The following is a 13513-nucleotide window of genomic DNA, read 5'->3' as shown; positions in this document are numbered from 1 at the left end:
CATACATTAAAGAAACTTTGTCCATGTTCAAAAATTTACACAACAACAATAAAAATCTACATATTTTACTTACATTTCTTACTGGTATATTAGCTACCAAGTCTATGTGCTCAGCAATCATTTTCAGGTATTTAAAACCTTTCTGAGTGTTTGCAAGATCATGAAACAGAGCCATAGCTTCATTAAGAGTCACATTACCACCAACTGTAACATTAGTTGTTACTGAATGTGACTTAAGTTCTTCAACATTTGAAATGTCGATAAATACTTCAATATCCTCTCTTCTGCGATACACACCTACAGAAGAATCAAAGATCCAAGGCAATTATTACTGATCTACATTGTACAGATATGCTTTCAGTCATTTGATCATTACATCAAGCACACAAATTATTCAATTGTAGAGAACATTCAGGGACATACGATGAGCCAAGTAATATAAAATGTCTGACTTACAGCAAGGTTAAATTTAGATACAAAATGAAAATGTCTCTCTTTGACCACTTCTTCTATACCACAGAAGAAATTCTAATTTTGTAATGTGTAGAATGTGATAGTTTGGTATTATTAACCACAACAGTAATTTGAAAAAAACTGTAAATGATCAGCGTTTAGACATATTTACATATGAATGGGTAATGTGAATGTAAACAATAATTTGGACTTTTCATTGTTTACTGTCTGCATAAAATAACTAATTCCACATAATTATAATTAACTGTAGAAATGATCCACAGAACATGTAACTAAGTAACTAACTTAAGAGATGTCATGTAATCATACAGTAAAGCTGCATGCCCTCGGGAAAAATTACGGCTGTAGTTTCCCCTTGCTTTCAGCCGTTCGCAGTACCAGCACAGCGAGGCCGTTTTGGTTATTGTTACAAGGCCAGATCAGTCAATCATCCAGACTGTTGCCCTTGCAACTACTGAAAAGGCTGCTGCCCCTCTTCAGGAACCACACGTTTGTCTGGCCTCTCAACAGATACCCCTTAAGAGATAAAATCAAATATTATGAACTGCTTTTGTATGCTATAACCTACAAACATGTTACTATGTGAAATTAAGTTGGAAGATTGTTTTACTATATTCATGCTTTAAATTGCAGGTTCTGAGGAAATCACATACACAGGTAGGGCCAATACTATAAACAAATACAAAGGAAGGAGAGACAAAGAAAAAATATGTCTAGAGATACTGAAAGATAAAAATTAAAACTGCCCTCAAATCAACGGTTGGTGTAAGCCCCCCAATTGAAGGGAATGTGCCACTGACATATTCTGACATTTTAATTGACTTATCCAGTCTGCTATAGGTGGACCTACACTTTAACATGAACTCCAAACGATGGTGCAATTAGAAAGCAGTGCTGAGTGACAGAAAGTATTCTAGGATTGACTGAGAACTGAACACCAATCCTTGGCACTTACTTACTTAACCAGAAGCTACACCATTAACAGCCATAGACCACTAAAGAAAACTGGAGAGACAAATAATAAAAGGTATACAAAAGACAAAAATAACATGACTTTAGAATGAAAATAAACAACAAAACTGGAAGATAAAGAGGACATTGAGGATGAGGGTATAAGACAAATACTGAAGACAAGGCTTGAGAACTGAAGATAAGTCTAGAGAATATAAGACAAATACTAAAGACAAAGCTAGAGAATTAAGAAGAAAGAAATATATGACAGAAGTGTGTAGCAGCAGGAGAGACTGATATACCATGAAATTCAGTTTCAATTGATGAGAGGTAGTTAAAGGTTCTTGTTTGTGAAGTTCTGAGATTTTGTATCTTACGAATGAGGTATAGATTAACTACACAATTTTTCAAGTAATGATACCCCTATTTTGTATTGCAGAGTGTGCTGTACTAAATAGCATTATCCCTTATTGGTAAATACTGAAAATTTGTAAGAAATAATTCTCAGTAGCAGTATTGTCCAATACTATTGATGTAGAATACCATCAATGGTTGAGATCCAGCATAAATGGTCCTTTCATGGATTGTCTTTAGCAGGCAATATATATAATCAGTAACCGAGTTGGAGTGAGTAACAACAGCAGGATGCATGTGACATGTCATTTTGTAGTATGGGTTGTGACATTTATACTATGAGGAAAACATTTTCTAGATGCAAATTGCACTAAAACACAGATGTGAACTAGTATACTCTTTGCTCAAATAGCTGTCTTGTGGCAATTTCTGCCAATCAATAAATGTGTTACTCTCTTTTCTTTGACTGCAATCAAACAAAAGAGTAGTACAGAGTATTTTTTTTCCATTATGGAAATCCGAATGACCCTCAGAATCACAAAGAAGGCACGCCATATTGTGCAACAACCAGTATAAATTATTATTTCTATTCATATCAAAAACATGCAGGTAACTTTCTATAGGGAAACATAATAACATTATTAACTACTATCTAATCAACATTGCAGCAATGATAACTATAGATTTCCACATAGTAGTGCAGCCATTGTATTTTGTGCCACAGGGCAGTGATATAGGCCTATCCAAAAAAAAACAGTTTTAGGGCAAAAGACAGTCAGTCAGTTTCCAGTCATCAGGGCAAGCACTTAATTTTTCAGCAACTGATATAAGCATTCACTGTGCAGGACAGTTATACCAAATCAGCTGGCTACTTTGAGTTTTATATTTTTTTTCTATTTCACTACTTTGATTATTTGCTGGTATTCAACATTCTTACCTACTGTCAAAGTACTACAGCAGGTCACTTTACATCATCCTCATATTATAAATTTTAACCAGCTGAGCATGTATTCCAGGCTCAAACAAGTTGAGGATAGTACCAACCTATGTTGATTTAGTATGTTACTACTACAAGTATTATGATAAAATATTAGTATGTTATTACATTATATCTAAGCTTAAATTATAATGTAAGCTGTATATTTTATTAGTATATTATAAATTGTCTATGCTCTGTTTGTTATATGTAGCTGCGACTTCTCAGTAATTGTATAATATTTATTCTCTACTGTTATTATATAAAATAACAATGTTGAAATCTTCTCTGTTGTATGTGAGGGACATCATGGAACAGCACACATATGTTTCTGTAACTAGCACTCAGTTTGATCCCCAACCCAGGGGATGAGGCCATCTAATGGGATTTGAACATCTGTAACAAAGCCAGACAGCTCCATTCACCCCTGTTCTCCCCATGGAACTCTGTTCCACTACCAGTTAAGAACTCTGTGTGGTCCGGACCTCCATCTTCTTGGACTTCAGGGACAGAATATCCAGAAACAACTTTAATAGATCTTCACGGATGTCAAAGGTCAATGCCCAAGACAATCTAAAACAGGCATATTTCACTTTGAGTTGTGTGATTCTATTTATATGAGAGCTGCATCACTGCTGTGTTCTGTGGCTCCTGGCTGCATAGCATTGATGCAGTGGTAAGCATTCGAGTTTATTTCCACCATTGCCCATTATTCTCCTCAGGGTGTCATGTCTACTTGCAGAGATTCACATGTTTTTGTGGGCTGCAGCATGTTAGAACTGGAAATTGCTCTGACAGAACTTCTGCAGTGTTTAGAACAGAATCTGTGACCATACAATGAACAATGATATGTTCCACAGCTTCAGTGTCACCACACACACACAATTATCCATTTTCCTCTTAATGAATAGAATAGAAGATAATAGAACAATGGTGGTGATGTCCAGAAATTTAGAGGACCAGACTTCTAGTGGGACCTAAGTACGTCATTCTGTTTTGCTCTTTAGCATCTGGTGTTGCCATCTTCTCCTTCATATCTGCAGGTCTGTGGGATATATTCCTAAGATTGCAGGTAGTGACTCCTGTCTTTGACCTCTGATTAAATAGTGATTTTAAAAGGCATACTAGATTTTATTTTTTGATAAACAACCACTGTCTGCTTCATTAGCAAAGAGTCGCTTCACCTGCACATCAAGAGCCATGGCAGGAAACTTGTCAGAACCAAAATGGGACAAATGAGGTGTCAGCAGTGGACTGATAAATGATGAATGTGGTTAACAACTCCCTGCTAATTCACATGTAAAATACATCTCTTGATTTCAAAATCAGCAAACTGTCCCTCGACATAACTTGTAGTGTTGCAGCCAATAATGTGAATTTTCATTACACATATTGCTGGATATTAACACTATAGAAAAAAATGAACTGCTTGAGGCCTCCCCAAGATGCCATAGTGTTTGTAACAGCTTCAAAAAGCAACTTCGTGCAGTCTGAGAAATGAGACACATTTCATGTAAAGATTTCAGAAAAACAAAGTCCTAACAATGCAGTATACTGGGATAGCATTTTGTCATAAGAAGACCACTGTTCTTGGGGGTTGAAATGACTATACAGTTTTTAATTGGTGAAAAGTGTAGAAGTCAAGATGGGACAGGAAATACACTTAAAAGACAGCGAGGTCAGATAACTGGAGAAGAGAAAGAAATATATGCTTTTGCAATTAATTACGTTAGCAGTTACACATTTGCCATGAATGTCAAAGTTTTATAGGAAAGTGACAACTCTGAAAATATAGGTCATGTTATTTGCTGGTACACTTATATAAAGTGAAATTTGAAGAAATCCATCAGTGAGGTGGAAAATGATTCGATGTAACTGAAACAATTTAATCCAATGAATAACATTATAATGAATTATTATGCATATAACTGAGGAAAAAGCAGCACATTATATTAATTTTTAACTTAAAGTTTGGTTGAATCCAGGTCTTCAAAATTTTACCAGTGATTTGGAACCATATGAGGAGTTGATGATCTCAACAATGTATGAATGAAAAGTGAGAAAGCACACTTGGGGAGATATAATTTTCTCATTTTTTACATAAAAAGAATGACACCTGGCAGATGTCTGTACTGTCATTCATTATTTTGTTTTCAAGTAGTGTAACAACGAGATGGCTGCCACTGAGGTAAATATTAGTATTAAGAAAAGCTCCGAACACAGTTCTATAAAACTCAGAAAAAAGACCATTTGTATTTTACTTGAGGACAACAATTAAACAGTTCAGAAATATTTAATATGCCAGATTACATACTAGTTCAGATGGTGAAAACATCACCTATGAATCAAAAACTGTTAAGGGGTAGACAGAGACTGTACGCAAGGAAATCCGTTTGTAAGAGAGAAATTTAAAAAGATGAAACAAGAGGGAACTAACCCAGGTCCACCACTGCAATCTGAATCTCTTTTTGTATCTACTTCATAACGATAAAATAGTTATTATTTATTATACAAATAAACTTATTGGTTGATCCCATGTTCTGAGATTCAGAGGCACTCAGGTCTAGGTTGAGATGGCTTTAACCATGACTGTGCCAAGATTCAGTGCTATTCACTTGTCATCCCAACCTAACTCCTCAGTTCCTGTCACATAAGTGTACCATGGGCCCTGGTGCCAACATTTAAGTCTGGATGAAACAACACTGGTAGCGGTAGAGTGAGGAAACTCGTACGTAAGTTGTGGTAGAGCAGTCTACTTTGGCACCTACGTTTTCCAACATGATGTTTAGCAAACAGACAATAACAAAGACCTTAGAAGTACAGGTACTTCTATTATTTTTTACGCAAGACAAAAATTTCAGAACTTACTATTGTAAGGCAGGTTAGTGGAGCTGAAAGAGGACTTAAATCTCATCAGATGAGATATATTAGTGTTAATAGAAGTGAAAAAAAACAACAAAGACTTAACAGTATTAAGATCAGGTCATATTTTTGTTATGTAGCAACAGAGACAGAGGAAATTCAGGTGTACATTTTACTGGACACAACAAACTAAAACTAAAAACAATATTACAGATATTGAAGGTATCTGGAAATTGTTCAAGTGCATGCATCAAATTACTCATCTTCTTAACATGAGGAGTAAAACCTCTACAAAGAAGTACAGGAAGTGCTAAATTACGGCACATTCAACTGAAATATAACTGCAGATCCCAATGCAAAGCCATTATAAAACCTAAATAATGATTCTTCGGTGGGAAACTTTTGATATGGAGGCACAAATGACAGAGGTCACATACTAGTAGAATTATCTGAGAAGAACAACGTTTTTGAATCTTGTGTTCTATAGCAGAATGTGTACCATTCAGAAAATTCATGGCATATTAAAACAATGTGCCACACTGGGCTTCATACTCAGAACCTTTTGTGGGCAGTACTCTTACCGAGTGAGCTATCCAGGTATTGCTCACAACCTGCCCCCACAGCTTCACTTTTGTCAGTACCTCACTTCTACATTCTGAACTTCACAGAAGCTCTTCTGTATACCTTGTGAGATAGCATTCATGGAAGAAATGATGTAGCAGAGAAGTAATTTATCGACAGCCTAGGGGACTATTTCCCAAATGACTCTTTCACTCTGCAGTACAGAGCACAGTGGTTTAAAACCTTCTGCACTGCATATGAAAGACAAGGTTCTGGGTTCGAGTCCCAATCTGGTGCACAGTTTTATCTACTATGAAGTCTCAAAACAGCACACACTCCACTGGAAAGGGATTCATTCTGGAAACAATATCACAGACTATGGGTAGGCCACTTATTTCTTTTTTCATTTGATTTATTTGGTCGATTTTGATTCATTACATACCACATTTTATGGATGGTAAGACACTACGGATTATAAGATGCATCTTAATTTAAAAATAACCTTTTTACCATTTTTAATTATTAAATAGTGAAGCCAGACTAAAAAAAAGTCTTAGTTTATAAAACCAAACTGACCTATGAAATCCCTGATTATCTTCACTTGAACTATATTCTTCTTTTTCTTCTTCGTCTTTGTCATCAACATTGTCCTCTTCATATATAAGATAGTTTTCACTGCCATCAAGAGCATTACTTATGCCGCACTTCTTGTAAGACTTAATAATAATGTCTTCTCTCACTGTAAAGCACTATTGCTTTATCCATTGACACACTTGTCTGATTGTAGGTCATTTTAAAGCTTCCTTTGGTGTGTATTCATGTTGGGTTTCATCGCTCATCCATTTGTTCCATTCCTATATCGTATATACTTTAAATAGTTCACTTATCAAGACATCAAGAAGTTGCAATTGTCAAATCAGCCCTCTTGGAATAATAGCAAGCTCTGTATTTCCCTGTCTCAATTTCTCTTCCACAGAATTTTTCAAATGGCTATTAAACTGATCTAATACAAGAACAGAACTCTTCTTCAATAAAGCACCTTTCCTCTCTCCCACATTCCGTTAATCCATAATTTCATACCAGCCTAGTCCATCCAATCCTTGTCGTGTATGTGAACAACACCTGGCAGTACTTCTAAAGGTTTTGGCATTATTTTGTGCTTGAAAATAATTATTGGACTATGTTTTATACTGTCATCATAACATGAAAGGACAAAATTTTTCATGTCCACTTTGTTTTAAAGTTAACAGTTTTACCACCTTTAATGCCTAAAGTTCTGTTACTCGGCACATAAAATGTCAGAGGAGTTTTCTCCATATTCACTATTCAGCTCAGTCCCATGCTAGCTTTCATTTCATGTTGAATAATAATGCAATGGAAAGATAACATTTTCTCTTCATACTCTTGTGGCATTTTCTGAGATATTTTGGTTTCATTGCACTTGCTAAGTCCATGACTTGCTAAGTCCATGACATAGCACCAGCCAACTCTACCCTTAAAGTCTGTTAAGTTGCACTGTAGCGATAGCTTACAAGTGTGTATTCGAATCATATATATATATATTTTTAATACAATGTCATTTGTATATTTGTATATTTAGTCTTCCTGATTGTTTTCATTTCTTCTTTACTTGTGCGCCAATCACAAACAGTTATTTTCTGTCGGTGTAGGTTGAAACGCCGCTCAGCTGCTCTGTTTCCATGTTCTTCTGCATATGCTATTACTTTCAATTTATAGCCTGCATCATATGAATACCTTTTATTTTTCTCCATAATGAAACTAGCTACTAACAAAAATTTTGTATTGTTACCAGTAAGTAACACAAATCACTTTGAATTCAAGTTCACTGGTACCATAGATTGCAATGATGTGTCATAGGCTAGACACTGTTCTGGATTTGTGATGGCAGGGCAGGAGGGATACATTGTTAGCAAGCTTATGAATCCCTGCAACTCATGTTTGTTGCATCAGTGCCCTGCTGCTGCCAGTTGAATCCAATGTTGCCAATAGTGATATGTTTCCCACAGCATCAAATATTTTGCAATTTTTAAGACTGGTGGGAATTTTAAATCAAATACTGGACATTTTTGTATTAATTTCAAGTGTAAGATGTTCCTGAATTTTGGAGGCGATTTTTTGAAGAAGGAAGTGTGTCTTATAGTCCATAAAATATGGTACTTAAATAGTATACCAAATATAGAAAAAAATTAAATCTGAGAAAGAAGAAGACAGAGAGAGAGAGAGAGAGAGAGAGGCCAAGACAAAATTCAGTTTACAAATAAGTCATAAATTACAATTAACAAAAGCACTCATTTAAATTACATACATAGAATACTGTTCTACACCAAGACATGTGGATGTCACTGATGTTTCTTGTGTTGTTGCTATGCATATGCTTATTCTGTCATAAATATCCAGTACAGTTTAAAAGATACTCATTTGCAAACAGGATATGCTCATATACATAAAGAAACACTTGGCAGGCTCATTTTTTCAGCTGCATGAAATGTGGTCTACATGTTTCCAGTTTCTTTAGCTTGTAGATATCTCTGACTACTCTTTTCTGAATCCTATATTTTTATATTGGTGGCTGTGTTTCCCCAGAAGACTAGCCCATAGTGGAGTAACGTATGTATAATATGCCTGAATGACTGTTGACCTACTTGCACTCTGACTTACTACATGAAGAGCATAACAAGCTTTTGAAAGCTTTTTCCTGAGTTCTTTAACACAACAGTTCAATCATTTTCACCATTTTAAAGTGTCTTGTGCCCATACCCCTAGAACTCCAGTTTCAGTAACTGATTTCAGTAATGTATTGTCAAGATACAGTATTGTATCAAGTTCTTGTACCAGTGGAGAAGAGAGGAACTTTTTAAAAAGAAATCAGCCATCAGCAGTCAGCAAATAATATTTATTTTTGCACTTTTATGAAGTCATTTAAAACATCAATGTAAAGGAGGAACAATAACAATAGAGGTCCTATGGCAAAGCCTTGTAGCACTCCCTCCATACTTCAATGACAAAGTAAGATAATTGGATAAATAAAAAAACCACTCACCAAGCAGTGGTAGAACACACACATAAAAGATTATAATTAGGCAAGGTTTTGGAGCCATTAATTCGTTATTTGGGCAGAAGGGCTGAAGGGGAAGGAAGAGGGATGAAGGAAAAGGACTGGAGAGGTCTAGGAAAACAGATAAATTTTGCGAAAGTCACCCAGAACTGTGGGTCAGGGGAGACTTAGCGAGCAGGATGAGAAGGGAAGGCCGGCCGCTGTGGCCAAGTGGTTCTAGACACTTCAGTCCAGAACTGCACTGCTACTACGGTCGGAGGTTCGAACCCTGCCTCAGGCATGGATGTATGTGATTTCCTTAAGTTAGTTAGGTTTAAGTAGTTCTTAGTCTAGGGGACTGATGACCTCATTATGTTAAGTCCCATAGTACTTAGAGCCATTTGAACCATTTTTGAGAAGGGAAGACCGACTGTAGGGGACTGCACCATATGAGATTTGAAAATCTGAGAGTTTAAAGGTGGAAGAAAGAGATTAGTGCTTAAACACATGCATGAGTTAATAAGAGTGAAAAGCTAAGTGCATTGTATGTAACAGAAGAGGGAGGGGGCCCCAAAAAATAGACAGCTAAGAAAATGAAAAATGTAGAAAACTAAAACTGAGTAAGGAAAGGAGTAGTTACTGTGAAGAAATGCTGAGGTGGAAGAAATTAACGTAAATTAAGGTGGGTGTTAGGAACCAAGGACATATAATGATAGTTCCCACCTGCGCAGTTCTGAGAAACTGGTGTCTGGGGGAAGAATCCAGATGTGCATGTGGTGAAACAGGCACTGAGGTCACAATTGTCATGTTGCAGAGCATGCCCTGCAACAGGATATTGTGTGTTGCCAGTATACACCCTCTGCTTACGCCCGTTCATTTTAACTGAAAATTTGGAAAAGCTACTATATGTATGGTGGGCAGAATCTCAGACAGAATGGATCTCATTTCAGGTCATGTGTAGAAAGTTATGGCCTTATCAAAGTAGCTGATTAATGCATTCCAGACCAGGATAATACTGAATGAGCAGTGGTGTGCTTCCAAAGTTGTTTTTTGGAGATATCAGCAGTACCAGGATAGGATGTGATGGCCTAGGAAATCTGCTTTTAAACTAGGCTGGTGGGGTAATTACATCCAGGGAAGGCTGAGGTGTGAATGGTGGTGTATTGCTGTAAGGAGTCTGCAACCGAACACACATGTTTGTCTTGAATGCCAAGGCTGTGTGGGAGGGAACATTTGACATGGAAAGGACGGCAACTGTTGAAATGTAAGTGCTGCTGGTTGTTAGGAGGTTTTATCTGGATCTGGTGATTTATTGGATTCATGTTTCTTTAATGCTATCATGACTTAAAATCGTCATTTGCTACCTGTCTTCAAGGTGAGATCTAATCCACTGATTTGTATCCCTCTGACACCTTTTTGTGCTAATCTGTGAAAAAAGGCACAGTTAATTATGTCAAATGCTTTTTGAGATATTTAGGAAAATATCAACAGCATGTTCTGCAATTGCAAATAATAGTAACATATTCTGCAAGTGAAGGTTTGTGCTCCTTAATGGTTCTGATATAAAGAAGACTTTTTAAATGTACAGTGAGAATGTACTTAATTCATTAGATAACAAATTAGAGGTCACTGGCATTTTCTGTGAGCTGTCAAAAGCCTTTGACTGTGCGAATCACAGGATTCTCTTATGTAAACCAGAATATTATGGTGACATTGGCAATGCTGCGAAATGGTTTGAGTCTTACCTAACTAACAGGAAACAAAGGATGTTGTTGTTAAATACCTGTGGAGTAAGCAATCAGTCTTCTTCTGACTGGTAATTAATTACATGTGGTGTTCCTCAAGGTTCTATCTTCTGTCTGCTGCTTTTCTTGTGTACATTAATGACCTCTCATCTGTTACACTGCCAGATGCGAAGTTCATTTTGTTTGCAGATGATACAAGTATTGAAATTATTGTAATAAATAGCAAATCAAGTACAGATTTAGAAATGGCTGCTACTCATATTATCACTGACATTAATAAATGGTTTAAAGCTAATTCACTGTCATTAAACTTTGGAAAGACCCACTGTATGCAATTCAGGGACTTATAAGAGATTTCCTTCCAGCATATGTATAACATCTGAAGACATGAAGATCGAAGAGGTTGATCTTGTAAATTTTCTGGGCTTAAACTCAATAATAAATTCAGTTGGTAAGGACACATCACAAATTTGCTGAAGTGCCTAAACTAGTCCATATTTGCAGTGCAAATGATGCCAGATGTAAGAGATATAAATATAACAATACTTGCATACTTTGGTAACTTTCATTCTATTATGTCATATGGGATTGTTTTCTGGGGTAACTCATCAAACAGAGAAAAAGTTTTTGGAGGGCAAAAGCATGTGATAATGCTCATTTGTGCTGTAAATTCAAGAACACCATGTAAAAACCTGTTTAAGAAACTGGGTATTCTAACCAATGCTTCTCAGTGTATTTATTCCTTAAAGAAATTTGTTGCAAATAATATATCTCTGTTTCCAACAAATAGCTCAATACATAGTATTAATACTAGGAATAAGAAAATACACATAAAAAACTAACATACTTACCTTGGTCCAACAAGGGATCCAATATTCAGGAACAAACATTTTCAATAAATTGCTAGCAACCATTAAAAGCTTATTTTCAGATAATGCACAGTTTTACCAGATTTTGAAAGACTTTTGGATAAGTAAGTCCTTCTATTCTTTAGATGAATATCTTAATGGGGAGTGTTAGACCAGCTAAAGTAAAAATGTCTGTTAGATTTCTGTTTAGATAGCGCTTGGTCACAACAGTCAAGGTTAGGTATTTTGTGTATGATAAATTTATTAAAAGTGCATAACTTTGTTTCATTCTGACAGTGTATTAATTCTGTAAATATTAGCAGTTACAGTTTACTGTAATGTATTCAACTATTTTGACAATCTCCTGACAAATGATGATGGAAGTTATATTGTATTCAGATGTTTTATGCTTTTTATGTTATATTTTCTGATTTGTTCCACACTCATGAAAATCATCTCATTAAACTAAACCTAATCTCTAAGCCCTAATGTGTCATCCCAGTGCTTTATCAAGTTTGGAAGCTCTGGCCAAAGTGGAAGTGAAGCTGTGAGAGATGGTCATGAATCACACTTGAATAGCACAGTCAGTAAGAGCATTGCCTACAAAAGGCAAGGTTTCAAGTTCGAGTCTCAGTCTGGCACACAGTTTTAAACTGCTAGAAATTTTATTTTTGTACTTATTATGCTCTTCCAAAAGATAATAGATAGAAAATACACTTAGTAATGACCAAATTAATCTAAAAAAATAATAATAACTATATTGTGCAAACAAAAAATGATACTACAGGATGTGAGGGTATTCAAGCAATTTAGAATTGCAAGTGATCATATACTAATAAGATCCACAATAAACATATGCATAAAGTTATAACAACAAAAACAATTAACTTTTGACAAAATAATTTAATTGGATAGATAAAAAGTCTACTCACCAAGTGGTGGCAGACCACACACTTAAAAGAGGGTTGTAATTAGGCAATGTTTTGGAACCAATGGGTCCTTTTTCACGCAGAAGGGTTGGAGCTCTAGGAAGAGGGTTGGATGTCGGGAAAGTCACCCAGAGCCATGGGTCAGGGGAGACTTACCACAAGGGATCAGAAGGAAAGACTGATTGTTGAGAACTGGATTGGATGAGATTTGAAAACCTGAGAGCTTAAAGGTGGAAGACAGGGTAATGTGCAAGACAGAGATAACTGCTTAAACATCATGCATGAGTTAGTAGGAGTGAAAAGCTAAGTGCAGTGTACATAACAGAGGTGGGAAGGTAGCAGTGAAAAATAGATGGGTAAGACAATGAAAGATGAGAAAACTAAAACAGAGTGAAGGAAAGAATAGTTACTGTGAAGAAATGCTGAGACGGAAGAATTTAACATAAATTAAGGCTACATGCATGGCGAGAGCCAAGGACATGTTGTAGCACTAGTTCCCACCTACAGAGTTCTGAGAAACGTTTGTCTGGGGGAAGAATCCAGATGCCGCAAGTGGTGAAACCAGCACTGAGGTCACAATTGTCATGTTGTAGAGCATGATCTACAACAGGATATTGTGTGTAGCCAGTAACACCCTCTGCCTATGCCTATTCATCCTAATTGATGATTTTGGAGGTAGTCACACCAATGTAAACAGCCGAACAGTGTTTACATAACAGCTGGCACTCAACATGTGTCATTTCACAGGTGGCTCATCC

The 13513-nt window shown here is 36.2% G+C and overlaps 1 protein-coding gene across 1 annotated transcript in view; it reads right to left on the bottom strand.

The window, feature by feature from the left end:
- The window catches only part of LOC124776986 (xanthine dehydrogenase-like), a 437142-nt gene that overhangs the window by 248867 nt on the left and 174762 nt on the right, over window positions 1–13513 (bottom strand). The window contains exon 7 of the mRNA XM_047252231.1: window positions 74–297. Within this exon, the coding sequence (XP_047108187.1) occupies window positions 74–297 (224 nt within the window). The remainder of the gene's footprint in view (window positions 1–73; window positions 298–13513) is intronic.

The sequence above is a fragment of the Schistocerca piceifrons genome, chromosome 2, assembly GCF_021461385.2.
Source record: "Schistocerca piceifrons isolate TAMUIC-IGC-003096 chromosome 2, iqSchPice1.1, whole genome shotgun sequence".
Lineage (NCBI taxonomy): Eukaryota > Metazoa > Arthropoda > Insecta > Orthoptera > Acrididae > Schistocerca > Schistocerca piceifrons.
This window is presented reverse-complemented; position numbering and strand designations above follow the sequence as displayed.